Here is a 26,241-nt window from a genome sequence, read left to right as displayed (position 1 = left end):
ACCCCATCCTAAATGCATTGTACCAGCTGGTGACAGCTACCTCAGTGGTCTGTTCATTTTTCTTAGGCAATGTTTAGCCAGCTTGCCATGCTAGTAAAGTATTATTGAATCAAATTGAATTTAATTTCACACACACCCATACGTAAAAAACAAACACACATATTTACCAGACATGCAGCTGTGCCTGATGTCTCCCCAGAAAGCAAATTCCAGGATACATGCAGAATACCCCCAATGAAAAGTTATGCTACAAATTATTTGATTTGATGGGAAATTACTGTGTGATTTCCTTTTAAAGACTGTTAACACTCAAAATATAGTACTGTAATAGCCTATTTGCACAGAACAGAACAGGACTTGTCTGCGTGGTCTTTTTAACATCTTCTTGGTGATCCATGTTGATTTGGCAGTTGTAGGATTTTGAATTTAGAGTTTTCCTAGTGAGGGAGAACTGGCCTTATACATGGTTTGGGTAGCAGGTGTGATTCATCAATAAAGTAATAGCATATTTCTCTTAGAGCAGACAGGGCTTAAATGATGTAGATAAAGTACATACTCAGTCCACATAGGTGACTCCATCTGTTGGTGCAAGTGCTGCAAAGCCTTTTAGGTTATTTGGAGATAGTGGTTGCTATAAAGTGCAAGCAAACGAGTGGGTGCAACGTATTTGCAAAAAGAGAGATGTGATACAAGAATTCCTACTACGCTAGCAGCCTTGATTTTATTCAATGTTTCACGATACACATGATCTCCTTCTGCAGTGTGTCTTGGGAAATGTAGTCCAGGAAGAATCAAGCCTGATGTAAGGAAAAGGTGAAGGTTTGAGAAGAGCAAATTGCAGCTTCCTGTAGGCACAGCGGCATCTCAGAAGATGCAGTTTAATGTTGAGTTCATGCAGAAAGAGACAAAATACTGCATTTGCAAATTCAGCCCTTGTTAATATTTTGTTCAGCAGGATGAAAATGTTGTTGTTCGTGTTGCCAGCAAGATGAAAATAGATGCTGACTCCTTGTAACATAGATTCGAAGCTTTATAACCTTAGCCATCTCTAACGTGTATGGGAAACTACAGTCTCTGTGTCTGTATCAGCTTTGCTGAGAAACTAAAACTGATGATGGCATGTCCCTAGTCCTTTGCAGGCAGAGCATCGTTTTAGAGAGAATAGGACAATTTGGGAGGTTGAGCCATAGTTTATTAAAATCAATGAGAGTTTTCAGTGGGATTTTTAATTATGTTATTATTCGTGAAGAAAGAATTTGCTGACCCGTTGCAAGGGAAACTGTTTTTGGCAGGAGCGGAGCAGGAACTGGGAGCTATGCTGGAAATAAGGCAGTGATCCGGGAAAGCCTTAGGGAGGTGATCACCTATTTCTCACAGCCACTGAGAGGCCCTTGCTAACTCTTTCTCAGCAAATCTGATCTAGTATGGCAGAGAAACTCTATTCCCCAAATGAGTCCTAGAGAGAGTTAGTGTTGTGCCTGTCTTCCAAGTGAACGTAACTAAGGAACAGCGGCACAGCAGTCTGCAAACCTTTTATAGCAGGCGGTTAGCATGGGCTCAGCCAAGGATTCCGTATTTACCTCTACTAGTCTGTCAAATAGTCTCCCAGAGGCAGTGATGAAAGCTACCTCAGAAGAGTCATTTAAGACAAGACAGAAGAAAGTACATCATGAGCAACAGAAGACAGTCCCTTTTCTGTCAGAGGGTGGGCTAAGTGACCATTTGATTCTTCTTTTAGCTGTAATGTCCCTGATTTTGTATAGTACTATTCATCTCAAGAGATCCCATAGCACATTGCAAGCTAAACCGTGAATTACAGCCGGCTCTGGGTTGGATGGCCATATCCATCAGTCAAACTGTACACAGCGTGTGTACCTAATGAGAGGAAGAGAAACATTATTGTTGTTGTTATTACTGAAGGCGTCTGAGTGCTGTGTCCCATTATCTTTTATAAAGCCAGTATACACAGAGGAGCGAGAAAATGGGCAAGTCACTTAATATGGGTGAATTACAGTTTTGCTACAGTTTGAACACACTGCTTTAAGATATTAGGAGACAGAGCACCAAATTCTGGTGAACCCAATGAATAATATAGTCATTATACTGTATTTAACACATAATTGAATTCTAATGCTATGTTTCAACTTTTCTTCCTGTTCTGGTAAACAGCTGAGAAATTTAAAACTTCAGTCTTTTTATATAAAGAGAGGAAGTGCAGCTAAGGATACATATTCAAAGTAAAAAAAGTTAATATAGTGCTTGGTTCATGTTTTGAGCTCAGAATTGTACTAATAATTACAAAGATTCATATAGTTTGCATATTAACTCTTGTAGATGTGAAAGAATAATCATGAACTTCAATTATACAGAGCAGACTATTTCATCTGCATCTTTTCTTTCATCAAGTGTGCTTTACGGATACTGATATTAGCATGCAAAGCAATACTGTACGGTACTAAATTCATGGGCATGGCTAGATTAAGGCAGGGACTTGCAAACATCTGATTAATAGGGAGTCTAACTTGCAAATACTCTGATTTCCTATCTTCTATCATGCATTAAATGTTGGGTAAATCTGGTTACCTGCTTATTCAAAACATCTATTTTTGCAGTACTGTTGAGGAACAGTATATTTTCCTTCATTATTTGACTGGGTTTTAAAAATTCTGTTAAGAAAAGAAGAGGGATGGTGGACAGCATCATTTGTGATCAGAACTGGGGTGTATGTCTTCACTAAAAAATTAAGAAGCTGATATTTATAAAAATTAAGAAGCTGAATTTACCAGATAAAACAGCATTTGCAAAATCAGTGTTGTAATTTGTAATTACCATCTTTTTGAACTGTTTGCTGTTTAGGGCATGCTCTAGATTTGATGCAGGGAATGTTCTGAGTAAAATTCATGTAACTGAAGATCTAACCCCTTTCTACTAGGAATTCACGGTTCAGACATCTATGTCCATTTCAGCTTCAAAGCAACATAATAAAGTAAAATACTTCCATTCGCTGTCCTGTTTTAGAATCAGTGATACATGTGCATGTTAGATAAGACTGCAAAACATTTAAAAGAAAATTCATACAGAGGCATATCTTTTAAGTATAGGCTTTTGAAGAAGGTGATCGCTATGGAGTAAAGGTCTGAATGAAGGACACAAGAAGCATGAACCCACTGAATTTCATTGCCAGTGGCAGAACAGGAATAGGTTTTGCTTCCCAGCCCTCAGATGAGTGGTGGTGTCTGAGCATGCCTGAGAGAACATGCACACAGCCCCTGTCAAATTGCTATCCATAAATATGTTTAAGCCCTGAAAAAAATGTTTGGACTGCATGAGGAGCTTCAGATAGACTGAGAGAGGAGCAAGGGGGAGAAAAAGTAAGAAGTAGTGGGGAAAATGCGTTTTATCTTACTGCTTCTGTAAGAAGGATCAATATCACTCCCACAAACATTTGAGTATTCTCACTGCTTTCAGAAGGGCATTAAGTAAGGCAAGAAAGACTTATGTTCTTGTAGTGCTTATTGAAAGAAAGGTTGATAGAGTTTATCTAGAGAAAAACTGAGTCTACTGGGTCTTCAAAGAAGTTCAGGAGACTGTTTTAGATGGTTGTATTCTCTTGGTGCATAACCCTACAAGCCAAGTAGAGTTTGGTGGGCTTCCATGAAGGTTCATCATGTGTAACATTAGCAAGTGTCTTCTATCACATGAACAGCTTCAATATCATATTTGATACAGAATTATTTTCCTTCTAAAGGAGGTTACCAAAAGGGTTTGTAAAGGCTCCCTTTTTCAATCACCACCACCATTTTTCTCTTAGATTCTCTTTAGATATATATTTCATTTATGTCACTGTAGCAAAAATTAATTGGCAAGGTGAAACGGTAGACCAGTGTTGAAAATTCCTCCTAAGCAAAGTCTGGCTAATATTGACTTCAGTGTACAGTAGCAGCATGTTTGCGCTGAATAGTGATATGAACTCTCCATCTGCAGATGTCAGCCTCCTAACTATTACTCTGGTCAGGACTGAACATATGGTTGAGCAGTGTTTTTCAAAACTTGGTTCTGCTGCAAGGGTTGGCCTCTTCATGCTGTGGACTTTGTTTACAGTTGGGGAAGGGAGGAAGAAGAAAAGGAGAAAACATTGGTGTAAACGATTTGACTGTCTGCAACAGTGCTTCCTCACAGAAACACAGGTTTTTGCATCCAGCACTTGTTCTGCCTAGGTTACCCAAGAGAGAAGAGTGCTGTTGTAGGAGTGAAAACAAATTAGAATTAGGGAAATGTAATTTAATTAAAGAAAAAGCCTACAAATAAGTTGTTGAAGAGCACCACGTAAGTCTGCTGGGGTCATTTCATTTTGTAAAATCTGATGTGTGCACACACACCCAAAACTAATACAAAAAGCAATATTGTTCGTTTACCAACTAATTTAGTTTAATGATACTTCTGAGTGCACAAGCCCTCCCTCGGGTCTGAGATAGGGTCAAAAAACTTGGTTTTTTTAAAGTATTTTTGGAAGGATAACTTTTGCATCCTTCGTAATGAATTTTCCTGAAGAACATGGTTAGATATTTGGTTCCTGGCATTTGCTGGGTGCACCGAAGACTTACTGCCAATAGCTGACATGACATTCGCTGCTTCTGTTTCAGACCTGGTGGAGAGATTGTGTATCCAACGTTTTGCTTGATTTTTCTAGGTATTGTGTTGCTTCATCTGAGAACAGACCCCAGTTCTCCCTGTAGTTCCTACTTTGCTTATGTTTGTAGATCATCAGGGCTGTAACCTCTACCTTTAATTGGTTTAGTGGTGGATTTGGTAGTGTTAGGTTAATGGTTGGACTTGATGATCTTAAAGGACTTTTCCAACCTAAACAATTGTATGATTCTATACTGCTAAAACTGCCTGCAGGCAAGAAGTCAGTGTGCCAAGCACAGACCCATGCATTCAGTTTTGTACTAACCTGACTGCTGAGTCCCCAGTGGCCTGTATCCCTCCTCAGGTAACATTACCTTTGCAATTACAGCGAGCCCCTTCGTAATCCCTGCCCATTTGTCCTTGCAGAAGTCTAGAGGGACCTCCATTAGAGGCTGTTAGTTTGTACTCCAGGAATATTTAGTCTTGGAAGTACCTCTTTGCTCCCTGCAACAAACAGCTTTCTTCCAGTGTGGGAATTGTATTGGTAGCGTGGTCAGAGAACCAGGCCACACGTGGAGCACGGGGTGCCCTGGAGACTCCCGTCCCCTTTGGCACTGGAGCTGGGGACGGTTGTTGTTATTCTGCGCTTTGCCTTGCAAGCAAGGCTGCTGAACCAGCACCTGGGTTATATCTGCACCAAGGTTTTGTATGGGTGATGCAAAGCCACTAATGTTTTCTCATCTGTCTCTACCATAAGCTGCCTGTACAGCACCAGCGCAGCTTAAAATCTGATCCCCAGTGTCTTTACTGATGTTGCTAATGAGGTTACCAATTAATGGCACCTAATGGTCTGTTGTAGCAGTGGTTTTGGTGATGGAGACAGCTGTCCTCTGGGAACTGTGCTGAGACCGTGAACTCATTTTGTGTAAGCAAGTGAACAGCTGTCACAGAAACATCGATGGGAGAGATTAGGTCACACTCTTCATCTCCCTGCCACCCCAGGGCTATTCGTTGCAGTATGCAGCAGGTGGAAGGTGGAAGCAACTTCGAGGGACAAAAGCCCTTGCTGGAGTTGGATCCAGAGATCTAGACACAAAACCAACTGTATCCCATTAGCAGTCTTCTGATCCATCCTGTTCCCCTAACTTTTTGAAGTATTTTACCAATTAACTAGGATTTTGAGCAATTTATTATTTTTTAGAAGTTTTGTCACTGAACTGCGTTGATCTGTGGTGTGGTATTTTCCTGGCACCTGATTGCAGTATGTAACTCTTGGCACTTGCATATTATGTTATTTATTAAAAAAGCTCCCTCTGCGAACACCTTTGCATCAGACGCTTATGAGTATTTGGAAAATAATTTTAAAAATGTACATTTAATTTCACAGGCAGCACTTTGGGGTAATGAGTTCTCATTATTTAAGCTTCACTTTAGTGTTAGGTTACTTTTGGCGTACAGTAGTTGCATTTCATCAGTCTGAAAAAAGGTGGCATTATAGATCTACATTGCATTCCCCTAGTGCATGAATACCTGTAAAGTATAGCACACGTTAAAATATAATTGTGTAATTGTTCATTGTTGGAACACGACAGGATTGTTAAGAGTTAACATTTAGTTAGTAGTTTGCCCATTTCTTTTTGCTGAACAGATGACAGTACCAGATATTATAATTTAGAAGAAAACCCAAAACACACCAAGCAGGTCCACTCTAGGATTCACACCCATTCATTTTAAAATCCCCTACAGTCAAAAATACTGGAAGAGAATTAGTTGTTTTATCCTGGTAACCTTATTTGGGAAAAGCAAATCTTTTCATGCTCACAAAAGTACTATATAGATGCAAAGAACTGTGTATTTTGAGATGGAAGTAAAACTAAGTTTTGAATGTATTGTCATTGCTAGTAACTTTTAGAAACAAAGTTTCATGGCAATTAATGTACAGTGTGCTGAGCTGTCAGAGTGGGGAGCTGAAGTCCCTTCCCTTCAAAATACTCACCAGCAGTAGCTGACCCTTCCAGATTACCTGTGAGACTGAACAGGCAGTTCCCCTGCTAAGTATTTAGCTTGGCATTGCAGTCTTCTCCGGAAAAGTCTTGGAGTAACTGTTTACAGCTTGGCAGACATAATTGTCAGATAAAATGTATGAAGAGTAGAAAGCCATAAAAAAGTGTTTAAAGAGAATGTAATTTCAGTGTTCGTACACTTAGTGGTCACTTGTGCTTCACTGAGTTGTTATCCTTCTATTTTTTGGCTTAGCCTGATGGTGTATTTACAGTTTTTTGAACAAGTGAAGGAATCTGCACACAGAAAGATTACCACCAGCCTCAGAATTGCTTCTTTGACCTTTTTTTGTTGTCTCTTAGATAGGAGAAATCTTATTTTGTAGCTATCCTAATACTTACCTCTATGTGCAGTTTAACTTTCAGTAAGAGAATAACATGTAACTTGAATGGGATGAATTTTCACACACTTTCATCCTGTTTCATGGTAGAACTGAAGTCTTGGCAGTTTTTTAAGCTTAAAACCTGCAATTTCTTAGAATTCACACAATTACAGAAGATTCTGGTAAAAGTTCCTCGTACCTATATGAATCCTCTAATGAGTCATTGAGAAGGAATAAACGCATTAAAACTTTGATCATGAATGTGAGCTCAAACAAAATCTTCAGTTCATTTTGGCTACATTACACTCCTCTTCTGCTCAGTTATCCTAAATGTCCTCGCTAGGTTTATTAGCCCTCACCTGCTTACCAAACATTGAGTTTGAAGCGCGCAAGTGAAGTGCTGGATATTTCTAGAACTATGTCGTGGTTTAGCCCCAGCCAGCAACCAAGCACCACGCAGCCGCTCGCTCACTCCTCCTGCCCCGCTGGGATGGGGGAGAGAATTGGAGGAGTAAGAGTGAGAAACACTCCTGGGTTGAGATAAGAACAGTTTAATAACTGAAATAAAGTAAAATAGTAATGCTAATAGTAACAGTATAATAATGATAATAATAATAACGATAACGATATACAAAGCAAGTGATGCACAATGCAATTGCTCCCCACCCGCCGACCGATACCCAGACAGTTCCCGCGCAGTGATCGCTGCTCCCCGGCCAACCCCCCCAGTTTATATACTGAGCATGACATCATATGGTATGGAATAGCTCTTTGGTCAGTTTGGATCAACTATTCTGGCTGTGCTGCCTCCCAGTTTCTTGTGCACCTGGCAGAGCATGGGAAGCTGCAAAGTCCTTGACTAGCATAAGCAGTACTCAGTAACAACTAAAAACATCAGTGTGTTATCAACATTCTTCTCCTACTAAATCCAAAACACAGCACTATGCCTGCTGCTAGGAAGAAAATTAACTCTATCCCAGCCGAAACCAGGACAAACTGTAGTGAATATTTTTAAAAAAATAGACTTGAAATTCAAAACTTAATTATTTCTAATAGAAAACTAACCCACTAGAAAAAAGACAGCATCTTTCAGGGAACAGGAAATAATACAATCTGGTTATAAAGAAAAAAAGGAAATTACTATAGTGTTTATCTTTTAAAATATAGACTTCTGAACAAACTACTCAGAAATGGGCTAAGATCAGAAATTATTTTTTAGATTTTTTTTAAATGAAGAATTCATTGGTAAATTATAGTTAAGTTCAAATTAATTACAAAAAAATTGCAATTTGCTGAATTAGTTTGTTTTTTTGGTTTTAGAAATTGACCAAAATTGTTCACTTTTGAGGTGCAAACTACCATCTCCGTGCAGGTTTTATATGTGCCCTTCCTCTCTCTCTGTCCAATTCTAGCTTTGGTTTAATTGGAATTGTCCCATATGTTTTACTGAATATGATGCATTTAATGCCTGGGTTAATTGTTCCTATATTAAATATACTAACTCAACATACTTTTGTAGACAGAATACAGCATTAATTTGCTTTCTCTGACAAAAAACAAAGAAAAGCAAAAAAGACCAGCTGTAATAATACTGTGCATCTAATGATGGAAGCATCATCTGTCATTTTAATGGGCTAAGTAGGCAAGAATTTGCTGGAGAGGGTGGCAGGTAGAGGGAGTAATGTGGCAAATACGATTTCCATGTCAGAATAGGCATTTGTTCAGCTTCTTTCTGCTCTCCCCAGTCATACCAGGGCCATGTGTGTCCCTGAGCTGTATATTTAAGTATCTTCCTCATCAGTTTGGGTGATGTTCACCACAATGTGCATGTGTGAAAAATCCCATCTTGTTGTCTTACTAAGGAAGCTATGTCTGCATCCGTACTGGCATTTTAGTTAGTAAAAGGAATGTGCCTTTGAAACAAAGCTCCTGACCATGCTCACTGTGCTTGTTTCACACCGCAGTGTTTTTTTCCAGTGCAGGAACTGGATTCCTTTCAGTAAAAGAAAACCGGCATTTGTTCCAGGCATGCACCTACTAGGCTGCAAGCAGAAGTGGGTGTCCAGCGCAGGGGACCAGGTTAGACCTAGCCTGAGACACGTACGGCGTGGAGTCAGCTCCTTGGTATCAACTGCTTTGCTCTACAGACCTGCTGCTCCTGTGCTGCCCCGCTGGCTGACATAGATACAGCTCATGGTGTTTGGTTAGCCTGCAGCAACAGACTTCACAAATAGTAAAATGTGGCCTGTCTTGTGTGACCCGTTTTTGTTCAGAATGGTTGTGTAAATGTTTAAACACCTAAGGAAAAAAAAAAAAATCAGGTGTTAGCGTGCTGAGGGAAAACAGTATTCAGACCTCAGTTAAGAAATAGCTCTTAACTATGACGAGTAAACTGCAGCCAGGGCTTTGCCTGTCCTGTATTTCTCACTGGGGTCTTCTCTTGCCATTCCTTCAGGGCTCTGAGTGCATTTGATCTTGAGGCAGCTTTTTGAAATTGCCTCTTGCCTCCCATATCCATGTTTATTTTCAGTAGGAGACATAAGAGTCCATAGACATGTTCCACATTTAATTTCTAAGCTCTTCTCCTGCACTAACACTGATGATGATAGGTCTGCATATCCATCGACGCTTCTGAAGAAGGATGAAAAAGAAAAGTTGCTGCCCTTCTCCAATAAGGAAAGAGCTTTAAATATTTATCTTAGAGACCACTGGCCAGGTTATTATCCTGTTCACACCAAAGGGGCCTCTGAAGGTACCCTGTCAATCATGAAATAATTTCCAGGCCCATTTTACTGCACTTCAAGGAAAGAAATGTGACAGACCCTCCCTTTGCAGTTTGGCAAGTTGGTTTTCACAGCCCATTATCTCTAATTGCCAGAGCTTAATTTAATAGAGCTAGTGATTCACACCAGATGATGGCCTCACCTGAAACCACTTAGTAGGATAGTCCTTTTAGGTGGGATGTTTTAGAGTTATATGGCAGTCAGCATTCACCCCTTATTGTTTGTGGGCAGAGATTTTGCTTTGGTGCTTTCTCATCATCTGGACTGGTCCAAGAGATAAAGGAGAAATGGACTTCTGCTCAGTATTGATTTTGTCTCTCATCTTTGCTGGGTGTCTTGAACTCCCTCATCGAGACAGTCAGAGGACTTTTTCTCACCTACAGATTTCATTAAATCCCCAAACTTTGTGTCCACTGTTTAGTTTTAGTCTCATCTCAAATGGCATATTAATTTGCCATTTTACATTACTTCATTCTCTTTATTTTCATGATCTATTTCCACCATTAGTTTGACTCATTGCTGCCATATCCTGGCTTAGTGGTTTAGTCTTTGCAGGGTTTATTGCTCTAAAGGTTCCAGAGAGAGGACCTGATAGCTGGAAATGGTTCTTGTGTGTATCTGCCTTAACAGAACTCTGATTTTTCCTGTCTCCATCTGCTGGTAAAAGATGAGATTTGCTGTTCAAACAGATCATATAATGAGTAACAGAAACTATAAATTTCAAATAATAAATACCCCTTTTGCTGTTATAGACACTTTCCATTAGGAACGGGATAGAAATGCTCAATTTATTTATTTTTAGGCTGCTTTATAATAGCTATCAAATACTAATAACTTTTGATCTGTTGTGGATTTATAGTGAGCTGACAAAAATGAATTAGATATTCAAATGGATGTACTAATAACCTGGGAATTCAAATCAGTGTGCTGATGAAACTAGATTTGTTTGTTTCTGTGGGAGTAAGAAACATTCTAAAATGGTCATCCCTCTTTTTAAATATTAACATTTTTACAGTTACTGAGCAAGGAGATAAAGGAAATAATGTATAACGGGATTTTCAATCTGATCATTTATTTTATCTTGTTTCTGCAGACAGGTATATAAGGCTCATGTTATACATAAACTACCACTGGTTCCTCCTAACAGTTACAGTACAAAGGGAGTAAAACACCTACATAAAATCATGTCAGGAGCTCATCACGTAGAAGCTAACAAGGCGGTGTTTATGTACAAAACTTTTTGTAAGGATATAGTTCATTCAGAGTGCAGTGTTTCAGTCAGCAAAAGACTTTGCTTCCCATCCAGTGGAAATGCATCTTCAAGACTGCAAAAGGCAATACTAGTCAGCAGAGGTATTGTGACACAAGTGTGCTTTAACTCTGCTGTTGTCTGAACTGGTGTATATCAGAAAAAAAGGTACACGTTGTATTTCTGCATTCAAAGCAGTCTTACATTTGTATATGATTTATGTTACGTAATGAAATATTTAGGTTGATTGCTATTTCCATTTACTCCTAATATTTTGTAGATGCTTCTGGATTTGATGCTTTTACAACAGAGGTTTTTATAGACCTGAATATTTTCTATAAAACCACCAACTAAGCCTTTACTTTTATTGTCTATTTCAGTCTATCATGTGTTTATAGGAATATTTTTCAAACACTGTAAAGATGCTGATAGTTATATTCATTCACAAATCAAGAGGGTGTTTTATGAGAGCTTTTTCCCCCAAAAAATTTCAACATGAGATGGTACAGGTATTCTCAAGCAAGGAATTGCAAGCACTTTTGTTTCAGTGGCTTGAATTTTGAAGGCTGCAAAGTAACTACAAAAATGGCAGCCTTTCATTTAATAGATCTTTTTGCTGTCTTGACTATCTGTTTGCTTCACTGGCAAACTTTTTTCCCTTCTTTACTCCTACTAGCCCTGTAGGTTCCACCTCAATTAAAGAGATTGACTCTCTCCTCAAGCATCCTTGTTTGAAAGGATCCTTGGTACTTTCTGAGAGGTGCACATGTGAAAGTCACTTCTGTCCAGAAATTTACTCTTTGTGTAGATATCTAAAAGCAAACAAACAAACAACTTTAATCTCAGAGTGCAAATGGGATTTGTAGGGCTGAAAATGAAAAGAAATACCTATTTTTTTGTATCCTCAGAACATAGGAAGATCACTGAATAAACATAAACCCAAGAATAAACAGGAAGCCCTGCAATGTAAAGAGTAAAATTAAGTAGCTTCGCACTGGTAGAGATTGAAACCATTCCAGTAGCTCTAAGTATGAATTGTATTTTGGCAGTGCCTGTTAACGCTGTTGGCTGGAGAGGGATCTAAGGAAACTGGTTTAGAGTAGGGGCATACCTCTGTGATGGCTGGAACAAGTGGGCTGAAACTCAGCCTAAAAGATTTAAGAGTCTAAGTCCAATTCATGAAGAGAAACATTCAGTGAGGCTTCCATTCCTTAGTAATTTTAGAAAGTGGGACTTGGACTCTTGCCATGACGAATGAAAGTCCTAAAATTACCTCAGTGATTTATAAATATCCTCCTTACTATTCCAGAGTTGTTAGTACCCAAGTCACTTTGAAAGTGGCATTTAATCTTCTCAGTCATAGAGTTACCAAGAAGGAACTCATATCTAGTCTCTCCAAGACAGGATTTACTCAAACTATCCCTGACAGATATTTGTCTAACTTGGTGTCAAAATCCTCCTGTGACAGAGATGCCACAGCCTCCCCAGGCAAACTATTACTGTGCTTGACTATCCACATCCATAGTAAGTTTTCCTAATGTCTAATGTAAGTCTGCCATGCTGTGATTTAAGCCTATTACTTGTCCTGTCCCTTGTGGACATTTCATAGCCTTTCAGACATCTGAAGAGCATTATCACATGTTCCCTCATTTGTCTCTTTTTAGCTGAGGCTAAAAAAAAAAGTCCCCTTAGGCACCGTGAAAATTTTTCATAGAATCATAGGACGGTTTAACAAGGCCAAGTGCAAGGTCCTGCACCTGGGACGGGACAACCCCCCCTATCGATACAGGCTGGGGGATGAAGGGACTGAGAGCAGCCCTGCTGAGAAGGACTTGGGGGTACTGGTGGATGAAAAGCTGGACATGAGCCGGCAATGTGCGCTTGCAGCCCAGAAGGCCAACTGTATCCTGGGCTGCATCAAAAGAAGCGTGGCCAGCAGGTCGAGGGAGGGGATTCTGCCCCTCTGCTCTGCTCTGGTGAGACCTCACCTGGAGTACTGCGTCCAGCTCTGGGGCCCTCAGCACAAGAAGGACATGGAACTGTTGGAGAGGGTCCAGAAGAGGGCCACAAAAATGATCCAAGGACTGGAACACCTCTCCTGTGAGGACAGGCTGAGAGAGTTGGGGTTGTTCAGCCTGGAGAAGAGAAGGCTGCAAGGAGACCTTATTGGAGCCTTCCAGTACTTAAAGGGGGCCTACAGGAAGGATGGGGAGAATCTTTTTAGCAAGGCCTGTTGTAACAGGACAAGGAGTGACGGTTTTGAACTAAAGGAGGATAGATTTAGACTGGATACAAGGAAGAAATTTTTTACAATGAGGGTGATGAAACATTGGAACAGGTTAGCCAGAGAGGTAGTGGATGCCCCATTCCTTGCAACATTGAAGGTCAGGTTGGACGGGGCTCTGAGCAACCTGATCTGGTTAAAGCTGTCCCTGGTCACTGCAGGGGGGTTGGGCTAGATGACCTCTAAAGGTCCCTTCCAACCCAAAGCATTCTATGATTCTATGATTGTATGGTTTGGGTTGGAAGGGACCTTCAAAGGCCATCTAGTCCAACCCCCCTGCCGTAGGCAGGGACATGCTTCACTAGACCAGGTTGCTCAAAGCTGCGTCCAACCTGACCTTGAACACTTCCAGGGATGGGGCATCCACAGCTTGTCTGGGCAACCTGTGCCAGTGCCTCACCACCCTCATAGTGAAGAATTTCTTCTTTCTATCTAATATAAATCTACCCTCTTTCAGTTTAAAGCCATTACCCCTTGTGCTATCACTACATGCCCTTGTAAAAAGTCTGACTCCAGCTTTCTTCTAGGCCTCTTTAAGGTACTGGAAGGCTGCAGTAAAGTCTCCCTGGAGCCTTCTCTTCTCCAGGCTGAACAACCCCAACTTTCTCAGTCTTCCTTCATAGGAGAGGTGTTCCAGCCCTCTGGCCATTTTTGTGGTCCTCCTCTGGACCTGCTCCAACAGGTCCGTGTCTTTCTTGTACTGGAGGCCCCATAGCAGAATGCAGCACTCCAGGTGGGTTGTCACAAGAGTGGAGTAGAGGGGCAGAATCACCTCCCTCGACCTGCTGGCCACGCTTCTTCTGATGCAGCCCAGGATATGGTTGGCTTTCTGGGCTGCGAGTGCGCATTGCCGGCTATGTTCAGCTTTTCATCCACCAGTACCCCCAAGTCCTGTATTTGTGCTTGGGATTGCCCCAACCTGTGTGCAGGGGCACACCTACCTAAAGCCAGCTTATAAAGTAGAGCTGCTTTGTTAATGCCTTTATCAAACAACAATTTCAGGATAAAAGTGTAGAATAATGGCAAATGGCAAGAAAGCCTGATACAACTGTGTCCACTTCAGAGACTTTATGGTTTAAATGGAGATTTGGGGCTGTATCACTTGCCCAGCTTTTTACTTGCTGGGATGTCAGTATTGGGATATCAAAAGTCTCAGTAAGTAGCTACCTTATTCTCATTCAAGTCACTCATCTGGTGTATTGCTTCTGCAGCTAAGGCTTGCATCTCTGCACAGCATTGCATGCTGCCACATGGACTGAACAGCTTACTCACAGCAACTCAGCAACTTCTGCAGCACTGCAGGCTTTCAGAAACAAGGTCTGCCTTACTGCCTTACACAACACCAAGCAGAATGAAGCCTGACCTAGTCACGTCCAGGCCCACAGATGAAGTTACAATGAAGTTACAAGTATAGATGTTAAGGAATAGTACTTTCTTCCCCTGAAGCAGTTTCTCGTCAGTGTAAACCATTTTTTCCCTACCCTTTTTGACTGACAAGATTTGGAAAGTTTGTGTTCACTTTCTGGCACATCAGTTAGGAGGCATGACAGAGAGTTTGTACAGATTTTACTTCCTTGTATTTTTTAGAAGTAGTAGCAATGCTTACTGTTTTGTTCATTTGGATGGAGAAACGCAGCTTCAAGAGTGCACCCACATCGTGCCTACCTACCTTTGGGTATCAGTATCTGGGCAGGGGGAGTAGGAGGACCATCAAAAAAGAGCACTGCACGCTATGGCCCCCAAAGCAGCAAAAGGAGTTTTGTTTTTGAGTTTCTTCTTTGAATGTATTCCTAATGTTTGCATGTGTCAGATCTGCTGAGGTGGCATCTCAGGTTTTAAATTAATATTGTTGTAATGCATTTCTCTTTAATTAAAAAAGAGAGCTCCCCCGTAGGAAATTTCCTAAAACAAAACTCATTAGTAATAAACAGATTAAATCTTTATCAGTTAATCAACACTATAAACTTCTGAGTGTTCGGAGAACGGCATGAGATAACACTGTCGTCATAATAGGAGTGTTTGAAATCATTAGGGATCCCACCGTGCTGTTTGGGTGGTGAGAAAATAATGATTGAAGATGGGCTCCCCTACAGAGCTCACGTGTGAATCCACCTAAAGATTAAATCTGCAAAGATCTGGATTTTATGTTGGCCCCATCTCTAAAGCATTTTTTTTTAGATAGTGGGCAAGGGTGATGGGCAATACTGAGCAAATTCTTAATGATGCTGATACCAGAACCTGTTGTGATGCCACAAAATTTTTGAGCTGGTGGTTAGTGAAATTTTAGGGACTGTGTCTTGGGATGGGAGCCTCGCTACCTTCTCAGAGCAACTGTTCCTAGCTCATCTCTCGGAGGTTTTAACCTGTGGTGGAGACTGCACTGCAAATTCCTCATCTTCCTCCATCCTGAATCCTCAGCACAGTCATTTCTGTCAGGACTATGGCAATCCCCTCATGCCACACATGAGGGAGTTCTCTGGTCCAGCTGTCTCCTGGGGATAAAGAGCACACCCTGCTGTGCAGATGGAAAGGACAATGTAGCTTTGGGCAGGGACCTCTTTGATGAAGGCTGGGGAGAGGCATGGGCATAGTGGAGCAGGAAAGGACAAAACTGGATGGCTGGTAGCATATCAATGCCTCCTAACCCAATAAAATTTGGAGTCATGCACATTTAGGTAGTTATGCTCTAGAGGCACTGACATTTTCTCCATCGCTACTGGGAATGTGTCAGAGTTCCTCTGTGTCACCCTGGGGGCTTCTTTGGAGCCATTGGGATTATTTGGGTTCTTTCCACGAACTCTATGAAAAATAAAAGTAACTGGGCTGGAATAAAAATACGGGCAGTGAGAAAAATAAATCACATTTGTCCACATCCAGTAAACTTACTGGAATGGGTTAGCAAGGAGATATTAGCAGGGTGGCGGCAACTGGGAGTCATACGTAACTATTGCTTTTTCATTTCTCATCTTTGGTCTTTATTTGGTCACCACAGCAATAATTGCACGTTTTCTCACAAAAGGGTTAGCGTAAATCAGTTTTGTTGCGGCATGAGTTACAGCAGCAGAAATGATACTATCAAACATGTTAAGTTTTGCATGAATTTATTGCTTAAAATACTCATTGAAGGTTAGGTGACACTGTTGCCTCCAGAAGTCTAAATTCAAATGCTGTGTTTGAGTAAAAGTGAATTGGCCATTCTCATTTTATTCTTCATATGCTTATGTTGTATTACAAAACACAGCCTGCTTGATAGATGCCTGCTCTGGAAAAACAAGAGTCCCAGTTCCTGCCCCTTCATTAGAACTGAATCCATAGACAGCTGTAAAACAAAAAAACCCTCGTATGGATGGTCCTATTTAAAAGGCGGGAATTGAACTGCACTGATTAATTTCAGAGACTTTAGGGACTGTTTCTCTTTTTTAGAAGTCTTTAGCTACCATGGCACTATTGCTTTTGAAAATCAGATGGTAGGTGTCCTCACTTTTCTGTCACTTGTTCCAATTGGACATCTGTGTACAAAAAATCACAAATTTTAAAAATATCCCTTTCTTCTTCACATATTGTGATATGTCTTCATGTAGTATATTTTCAAGCAGGTTTTGCAGGGGTAAATTGTTTGTAACAACTTCCTTTGTATTCATAATTACAGTCAGCTCTGTCACCTGTGAATTAAAACCTTCTATTAAATACCTTTATGAAATGCTAGGTACAGATTTACTGGGAGGGGAATGAGAGCATAAAAGAGCTGTTGTGTTCTTATTAACAGCCGCATAATGCATTTCTGTGCCATGTGTTTGGGACTGCCTCTGCCTTTGAATGTTTTTTGTGCATTTGGAGAAAGAAACACTTTTTGTTTCGTTTTTTAAATACTGGAGTGAAAGATCACTTTCTATCAGGAGACCAAATGCCCTGGCTTGGCAAAATGGACTGCTTCTAAGGGTCCATATGATCCATCTGATCATGCAGCTTTCCTACAATACTGTTTCTGTCATTCACAGGGTGGGTGACCTTCAGATCTCAGTGGAAGGTTCTTTAACTCCCTGCTAAAAAAGGAGAACGCGTCCCATGATTATCGTCATTCATCTATTCATCCAGTCCTCCTTACCTTTTCTTTTCTCTTTTTTTTCTTTTCAGGATGGAGTAGGTGTAGATGAGAAGCTGTCTTTACGGCGGGTAGCCGTGGTAGAAGATTTCTTTGACATTATCTATTCCATGCATGTTGAAACTGGGCCTAATGGAGAACAAATCAGAAAACATGCTGGACAAAAGAGAACGTATAAAGCAGTAAGTAAAAAAACCCAACAAACCAACTAAAAGTGATCGTTAGTCTCTAAAAGCGTGAATTATTTGGGCTTAGTCACATGGCATGCGATTTGTGTTTTTTCCAGCTGGATTAGTACTGCAACCCTCACCCTCAAATTTATTTCAGAGATCTTTCAATAATGCATGAAAACATACAGTTTAGAAATCGTATTTTCTGTGTGATAAGGACCAGATCCATTGACTTCAGTAGAGATTTTCTCATTGGTACAAGCAGAGAATTTATTCTTTCTATAATGGTTTGACAATTTCTCTAACAACTCTGTATTCATTAATTGTTATTAAATGGATGAAGTCTTAAAGAAGACTTAGAAGGTATTGCCACAACTTTGCTAAATGAGGTGCTGTACTTCAGCGTATGAATGAACTTGCCTTATAGTTTATTGCTGCAGACAAAGTATGCTTAATGGTTTAATGGTATGAAAACTTGTAAATATCCTAAATTCAAAAGGCTGGAAAGCTACTAGGTACAATGAGAGAAGTATTGAGAGGGCAGCTCTCACACCTGCACAAACCAGCTGAGTAGAGAGAATGATTATTTCTAAGATTTTTAATTGCATGACCCTAACCAGTTCAGCCACTGCCTTAAAATAGCTATAAACAGCTTTTGTGGTTAGTGGGACAACTACAACACTTTCTTTTCCTACGGAGAACTACTGAAACGTTTACTGCACTTTCCCAAGGTGCTTAAAATTTATGTGCTTGCCTGGATTTGGATGGCCAAACTTCCATGCGCAGGGCTGTGACAGTGCCAGGCACGCTCAGCGGTTGATCCTTATCCACCTGCCCAGCTGTTTCCAGCTGCTGAAGCACTGGGGGCTCCCCCAGGGCAGCAGGGCAGGGTCTCCCAGCCAGGGCCCGTCCCACCGCCCTGCCTGGCCAGGGCGCAGGGCATCCGGGGCACCTCTCCCCATGGCCCCAGCGGGATGGGGCCGGCGGGGGGCTGTGCACAGGGCCCCAAGGTGACCTGTCACCCTGAACACAGTGTTCTTCACCTTAAAAACAACCTGCAGTCGTGTCAGCCATTTCTGAGGTCACCAAAATGTGTGGGAACTCCAGGTTTCTGATACCCACATCTTCAATTTTAGCTGTAAGAAATAGCTATTTTTCTGTTACTGTTTTTTTCAGGTATATAACAATCTTTACTATGTATCTATGAATCCCTTCACAGATATTTTATTTATAGGCTATTTCAGATGGTTTCTTGTGGGATAAGCCCTTGGCAAAATTTCTTATAATTTGTTCCCGACGGTATTGACCTTAAGACAGATATATGAAGGAAGACACCAGTCATCTGGGTGTGCTTTGTAAGGCTTGGAGTGATATTTCAGGGTGAACAAACACAAACTGTCTAAATTAATTTTAATCTGTCATGTCGGCCATTTTGATACTTGGTCTTCTCTTTTAGAAAGCATTAGAAACGTCATATTTTCATTGACCTTTCCCTTTCTATTTGTTTTGCTCCAGTAAGCTGTACAAAGGTATAGGTCACAAACTTTGTAGAATAATATACAAGTGTAAGGAATGCTGCCAACTATAAATAAAATATGTAGGAGTCATCATCCTACAAGTACATTCCAAGTATAATATTTACTACCGTAAGAATCCTGTGATTCCAGGTCAGATAAGAAATTTGTTTATTGTGAACAGCATGAAAGACAACTAGTGTCTCTTCTGTGAGAACTATTTGTGCAGATTCAATAGCCTATGCAGTAGTTTCATTTGATGTTAACTTGTATTGTAATTGAGGCCTGAGCTTATTATGTCATCATGAGAAGAGGATAAAGATGCCCAAATGTAAGTTTGTGTCATTATGAGAGTCTGTATTATTTGTGCATTCATTTCATTTATTAAGGGCATTGAGTCATAGTTGCCAAGGACAGGATTCACAAATACAATTTTTAAAGATTTCCATAAATTAAAAATGGAAACAAAGTAATATCAGAACAAACTAATATCAACTCTTGCTCTCTATCCCAGCATGAGAATTAGGTTAAATAAACAGGTCTCAAACTCTACCAGACTAGCTGAGGAAATGCATGCTCCTTTACTGGACCTGTCCATGAAAGTGCTTTCACTAAAAATGTTGAGCTGCAGTGTCGGTCTGTTCCAGCAAGCCACGCAGTGTCTCCTCCTGTGGCGCTGCAGGAGGAAAGAAGTGGTGTCTCGGGTAACTGTCTCACAAAATATTATACACTAAGAGCTTTATAAATCAAACTGAAGTACTTTGGCGGGGTTTAATTTTATTAAGTGAATTGGGAACGAGATTAATTTAGTCTTGTTTCTTTATTCACATGTCAGAAGTGAATCATCCTTGAGATCTGTGAATGTATTTATCATGCATAAGTATTCACCAAATAGTTTGAGTGAACAATTTTTACAGGAAGTTCAGTTACAGTTCACCAACTGTATGCTACAGCTGCTATTTTTTATTCATAATTCCTGGCATGTGATGATCACATTGCTTCTGCTCTCTGACTGGATAACTGAAACATTTTAACAGAAAAATGATGGGGAGAAACCCACCGTATTTTTGGTACAAAATTGCTAAACTTCTGGAGTTCATAAATATTGTCATGGATATTCAGTACCTGAGTATTTCTACAAAATTAATGGCACAGCCCTGAGAATTGCAACATATTGATTTCAAGTAATTAATTTGCTTATATATGTGTGAGTCTCTATTTTCAATAGTGAACCTGCTCCACTCAAAATTTTGAATAGTACTCAAGCACGATTAGAAGGGTAATGAAATTGTGAAAGGTGACTTAATTAACTACTCTTTGCATTTATATGGAGTAACAACCTTGGAGTAGGTAGGGCCTTTTTAATTTTTCATAGAGTCACCCCAGATGCTGGAGTGCTAAAATACATCAGTACGTCTCTCTGAAAGCATGTTCAGAACAGCTTACAAGCTCAATTAGTGAATCTGTAATCTGCACCGACTTGTTTATGTTAACTGTTTGGAAACGAATGGCATTTTTACAACTGATTTCTGTGGGACTTCCTGCAGCGGTGCTGCACAGGAAGATAAAGAGGATGTGGTGCTTGGTACCTCTAAAAGAGCAGTGTATTGGAAGGGAGCCTTTATATTTTAATTGGGGCATCAATGTACCAAACTCAAACTTTATGATTTCTTGGCACAAACCCTATAGATTAATTAGGAAAGCATCTGTGCTTCAATATTTAAGTTTAGAATAAGGTCCCATTTTCTTCTCTGCACACTAACAAATGGGAAGGAAATTGTACAAAGTCTGTGTAGATGATGTGGGAGAGTAACCTTGAAAATATGCAAAAAAGAGTGGGCTTCCCATTTAACTGGCAGGTTTTATGCTTATTTCAAGTGCCCAACTTGTATACAGTACAAGATTGATGGGCTGTGTTCCTTGCCAGCATAACTGTAGGTAGAACTACACCAGCAAAACAGACCTGGCTTCTATATGTAAAATGAAGCTAAGAACTTTAAATCATATCCAGAATATGCCAGACTGAAGGAATACTTAATACGATGTTTATAAACTCAGCTAGTTCCCCAGTTCCCAGGGAAGTTTTCAAAGAGGGAAGACATCAAGGGCTTTGATGTGGGCGATAACTCCCTCACAAAGGCAGGATATGTGACACAAGGCCCGGCCGAGGCTGTTGCTCAGCAGGGGCACAGGTGACTGGGAAGGTGTGGAAGGTGAAAAGAGCATGTTCCTTGGTGCCAAGGAAAGCAGCGGTGCCCAAACAGGTCCCTGCTTCTCCTGAGTTCTGCCTGAATCCTCTGCCGGGTTCCATAGCAGGTGGGGTGAAATGTGCTGGTGTAGGGAATTGGTTAAGTGGTTGGGAGAAAGTACCGAGAATCCTTGTAGGTACTGCTAGCACTTGCTGCTACGGCTCAGTGTCCTAGAGGAACTGCGTTGCTTTGGGATAGTACTTTTCACTCTCTGTCCTAAATGACTTATTTTTGTATAGGCATCCCACCCTGAAAGGAGAACTGCGGTGTCAAAGTGGAGATGGGAATGCACAGGAGAGAAGTGTTCAGGGGAAGAATCCATCTGGTATATTGGGAAAGGCATTCAACAAGTGCATAGCTGGCTTTTTGTGCCTTTGCAGAGCTGCATTTCTTGATTTAAACTATTCAGCTGTGTCTAAAATTTAAATTCAAGTGCCGAGGGGTATATCAGAGGTGGGAGTAACAGGGAAAAGTTGTGGCTATGGTAGCAGCATAATGCAACAGGCTCAAGCTGTTAGGACAACTCTTTGTGATTCAGTGCAAAGCGGGGAAAAAAATAGCCTTACTACATTTTTCAAGAAGCTCAAGTGGCCTCCTCTCAGGGCCAGCTATGGGTATAGGGGGGCCAGATTTAGTGATCAAGCCCTATATTTCAGAGTAGATTTTATTTTCCTTTAATATTCTTGAAAAAGATGTTAGCTTTTCATTCATTTAAACAATAGACTATGAAGAGTAAGTGCCTCACCTTTGTATGTTTTATCTGGACAAAGTTGCACATAACTAAGCAAATCATCTATCTGAGAACTGTTTGTGTAAGTCTTGTAGCCACCTTAAACACCTTAAATTCCATGTGCATATTCTACTTGAATATTTTCACCTGCGAAGGATGATCTAGTATCTGCCTGTTGAGCCTGAGCAGCTGCCATGCAAAGCCTTGAAACGTTACAGCAGCAAGCTTGAGTTGTGAGCGAGGGTTGCGATGTCTGAGCAGGAGAAATGGGTCAGTTAATAAAATTCCCAACCCATGAATGAAAAAAGAGCACTGGGCTGATGAGCTGGAAGAGAAGCAGGCTTGTAAAACATGGGGGAGATATTGATGTGTCAAGGGAAAGCAGCTTGAGGCAAGACTCTGTTCAGATAATTAGTACATAAATATATAACATCTGAGGCATAACAGGAGTCTGTTAGGTGTAGGGCAATATCTGGGGTCCTGTGCTTCATCCAGCTGTTGCAGTAATAAATGTTTCTTGGTTTAGGATCAGGCTGTTGAATCGCCTCCCTCTTTCCCATCACCCTAAGAGAAAAAAGAGACATTGTGGAACATGGCATGATGTTTTTCCCCACCCAAACCAAGAATGTGCTTGCGAGTCCCCTCTGAGCATCACAGTGAACGTGTTTTCCTCAGGGAAGAATTTTTTGACAGGTCACGCTGTGCAATAACATTGTCTCCTTCCAGTACAGCTTCCCTGATCAAACAGGGTTAAAGCAGGTTTGGGGCCTGGCTGGTTTCTGTCTAGGGCAGACCTTGTCCTCAGGGAAGCAGAAGAATACGAGGTTTGTGCAGGGCCTTAACACGCTTAAATCCTTGCATCCACGCTGTTCCCGTGTGCACAGCAAAACAACCAAGTCCTGTGCACTTTTACTCTACGGACTTGTTCTTGCTTCTTTGCAGAGGGCGAGCGTCGAGTGTCCTGGCAGTGGTCCCGCTAGCAGGTGCTCCCCTCGCAGAAAGCGGCTTCTGCTAGGCGGGAGGGAAGGGAAGGGAGCTGTGAAGCGCAAGTTTAGCACAAGAGGCAACAGCATTTTCCCTAGTATAGCAGGGTAGTGAGCTCTTGATAAAACTCCCAGCAGTAATATATCTGCTTTCCTATGTCAGCCTTCTATTCTGACCTCTTGCTGAGGAAAGGAGAGGACTTTCCTTGGCTGGTTTGCCCTCCTGTCATCAAGAAACCAATTTCTGCCACCTGGTTTGATGGCTGTGGGCCCAGGACAGATTACCATCTTCACTCTCTCTCCCTGTCTCTCTCTCTCCTCTTGGAAGTCTTCTTTGGATCATCTTCCTCCCCTTTCCCTCCTTAATTAAAAAAATACACACACAAAAGAAAAAAATCTCTCTATTCTGACACATCGTATCTTCCAGACTACACATACATCCTCCATGTTAATTCTTTAGGGGTTAATAGGTTCACTTGCAAAATTTCACTCCCTCTCCTCACACTTGTCTTTCCTACTCTGCCATATGTGTCCTAAAATCTGCCTTTCAGTTTACAGCTTGTTAATTTTCCAAATAAAAATGTAGCTCTGAAAGCTACATCATCACAACATCCTGCACCTAAATCATCTGAATATTGGAGAGAATAAAGGAGACTTTGCCTGTTTTCTCTGTCTGCAGTGATGCAATAGGAATGCAATATGCTTCTCATAGAAAATTAGGGCACACGTCGCTTAGCTCCAATGTAAATCAGATTACATGCTCAGGTACTGGATTACTTGCCTTGTAGTAGTTGCGCTCTTTGTGTGATCCAGTAAACAGCATATAGGTTAATTATAGATCTAGGCAGCCTTCATTGTTGGGCAATGTTTTGGATGGTTTGACATATGTCGAATTCTATTATATTGTAGACTTTTTGTGAATGGTGAAATAAGATCATAAAAGTTTTGACTGAAACTGCTGAAGTCAACTCTGGTTTTATTCTCCTCTGAGTTCAGAGTTTAAATGAAATACATGTAGGTGCATGTGGACTGTATTGTTAGGAAATGTTCTGCTTCTTATCCTGTGACTTCTGGGGCTAAACCAAACCCTGTATGATTTTGGCACTCTTTGCTTAATGCTCCAGATATCTAGTTTATTCGTCATGTAATTTTTTTCCGTTTACAATGTAAAAAGCAGTCAGCTGTAAGAGCTATACCTAGTACACACTACCTAAACACCAATCTGCTAAAATCTGGTTATTTTGTGATTTGTCCATGATACATCCACATATAAGATAACTGTGGTGGGTGACCCTGGCTGGATGCCAAGTGCCCACTAAAGCTGCACTGTCACTCCCCCTCTCAACTGGACAGGGGAGAAAAAACAAAATGAAAAAGCTTATCGGTTGAGATAAGGACAGGGAGATCACTCAGCAATTACCGTCACGGGCAAAACAGACTCGACTTGGGGAAAATCCGTTTAATTTATTGCCAATCAAAACTGAATAGGGTAATGAGAAATAAAACCAAATCTTAAAACACCTTACCCCCACCCCTCCCTTCTACCCGGGCTCAACTTCACTCCCAATTTTCTCTGCCTCCTCCCCACAAGCAGCACAGGGGGCGGGGAATGGGGGTTGCAGTCAGTTCATCACGCGTTGTCTTTGCTGCTCCTTCCTCTTCAGGGGAGGATTCCTCACGCTCTTCCCCTGCTCCAGTGTGGGGTCCCACCCACGGGAGGAGACAGTCCTCCACAAACTTCTCCAACGTGTGTCCTTCCCACGGGCTACAGTTCTTCACGACCTGCTCCAGCGTGGGTCCCTTCCATGGGGTGCAGTCCTTCAGGAGCAGACTGCTCCAGCGTGGGTCCCCCATGGGGTCACAAGTCCTGCCAGCAAACCTGCTGCAGCCTGGGTTCCTCTCTCTCCATGGGTCCGCAGGTCCTGCCAGGAGCCTGCTCCAGCGTAGGCTTCTCATGGGCACATCTGTCTGCTCCAGCATCGGGTCTTCCACAGGCTGCAGGTGGATATCTGCTCCCCTGTGGACCTCCATGGGCTGCAGGGGCACAGCCTGCCTCACCATGGTCTTCATCACAGGCTGCAGGGGAATCTCTGCTCCGGTGCCTGAAGCACCTCCTCCCCCTCTTTCTTCACTGACCTTGATGTCTGCAGGGCTGTTCCTCTCACATATTCTCACTCCTCACTCCAGCTGCAGTTTGTGTCTGGGTTGGTTTTTTTTCCCCCTTCTTAAATATGTTATCCCAGAGGTGCTGCCGCTGTTGCTGATTGGCCTGGCCTTGGCTCGCAGCTGGTCTAACTTGCCGGCTGGCATGGGCTCTGTTGGACATAGGGGAAGCTTCTAGCAGCCTCTCACAGAAGCCACCCCTGTAGCTCCTCTGCTACCAAAACCTTGCCACGCAAGCCCAATACTATAACACATTTCTACAAGCAACAGAAGATATAATAATGTGCAATAAAACCACTAGTAAGAATAAGGAACCACATAAGGATACTTATAAAATATCATATTTGAAAAATGTATACTTACAACTTTTTTAAAGCAATCCAAGAAATTTTATCAATATCATAAATCAGCAGTGATTGTTCTTTGATTGGTATAGGCATGTGCATGAGCAGTTTCTTGCGAGTCATGCCAAAAATATGCCAGTCTGCATTGTCAGTATATGGATGTAAATAATGCAATATCCCCCACTTCAATTCCGTTTTCTGGCTTTATTTTTTCTTAAAATGTAGAAGTGTGTGGGTTTGGGTTTTTTTGTGTGGAATTGCAATAAAACAATATTCTTCTATCGCAGCACATCACTGAATGAGATGGTCTGGCTATATTTTTTGTTAGCTCACAGCCTTGAGAAGAGAGCTAGGAGCAGGGCTGCTGAAAGCAGTGAGAATATACAGCATCAGTGAGGACTGAGTCATTATTGCTTTCTTTCAGATAGAATAGAGGACAGAAACAAATTTTCCAGATGAAGTCAGACCACTGTCTAACGTATTTCTGTAGAGTTACTTAGAAAGTGTCATAGGCCTCCACGTTGTGCTCTGAAACACGCACGTGCAAGCCAATTTCATGTACTACATCAGCCCAACCTTGCACACAAGCTGGTAAGCTCTGCTGAGGGGTAAAATATAGGATATTGTGTTCAGCCTTGTGCTAATTTGGTTAGAGAGC

At 41.3% G+C, this 26,241-nt stretch overlaps 1 protein-coding gene across 4 annotated transcripts in view; it reads left to right on the top strand.

Moving 5' to 3' along the window:
* NOL4 (nucleolar protein 4) overlaps positions 1–26,241 on the top strand; it is a 212,047-nt gene that overhangs the window by 20,025 nt on the left and 165,781 nt on the right. For all 4 annotated transcript variants that reach the window (XM_075705362.1, XM_075705361.1, XM_075705360.1 and 1 more), the window contains exon 2: positions 17,463–17,612. In XM_075705362.1, coding sequence (XP_075561477.1) covers positions 17,463–17,612 — 150 coding nt within the window. The remainder of the gene's footprint in view (positions 1–17,462; positions 17,613–26,241) is intronic.

Source organism: Pelecanus crispus, chromosome 2 (genome assembly GCF_030463565.1).
Source record: "Pelecanus crispus isolate bPelCri1 chromosome 2, bPelCri1.pri, whole genome shotgun sequence".
Lineage (NCBI taxonomy): Eukaryota > Metazoa > Chordata > Aves > Pelecaniformes > Pelecanidae > Pelecanus > Pelecanus crispus.
The sequence above is the reverse complement of the archived record's forward strand: the minus strand, read 5'-3'. Positions and strand labels throughout refer to the sequence as shown.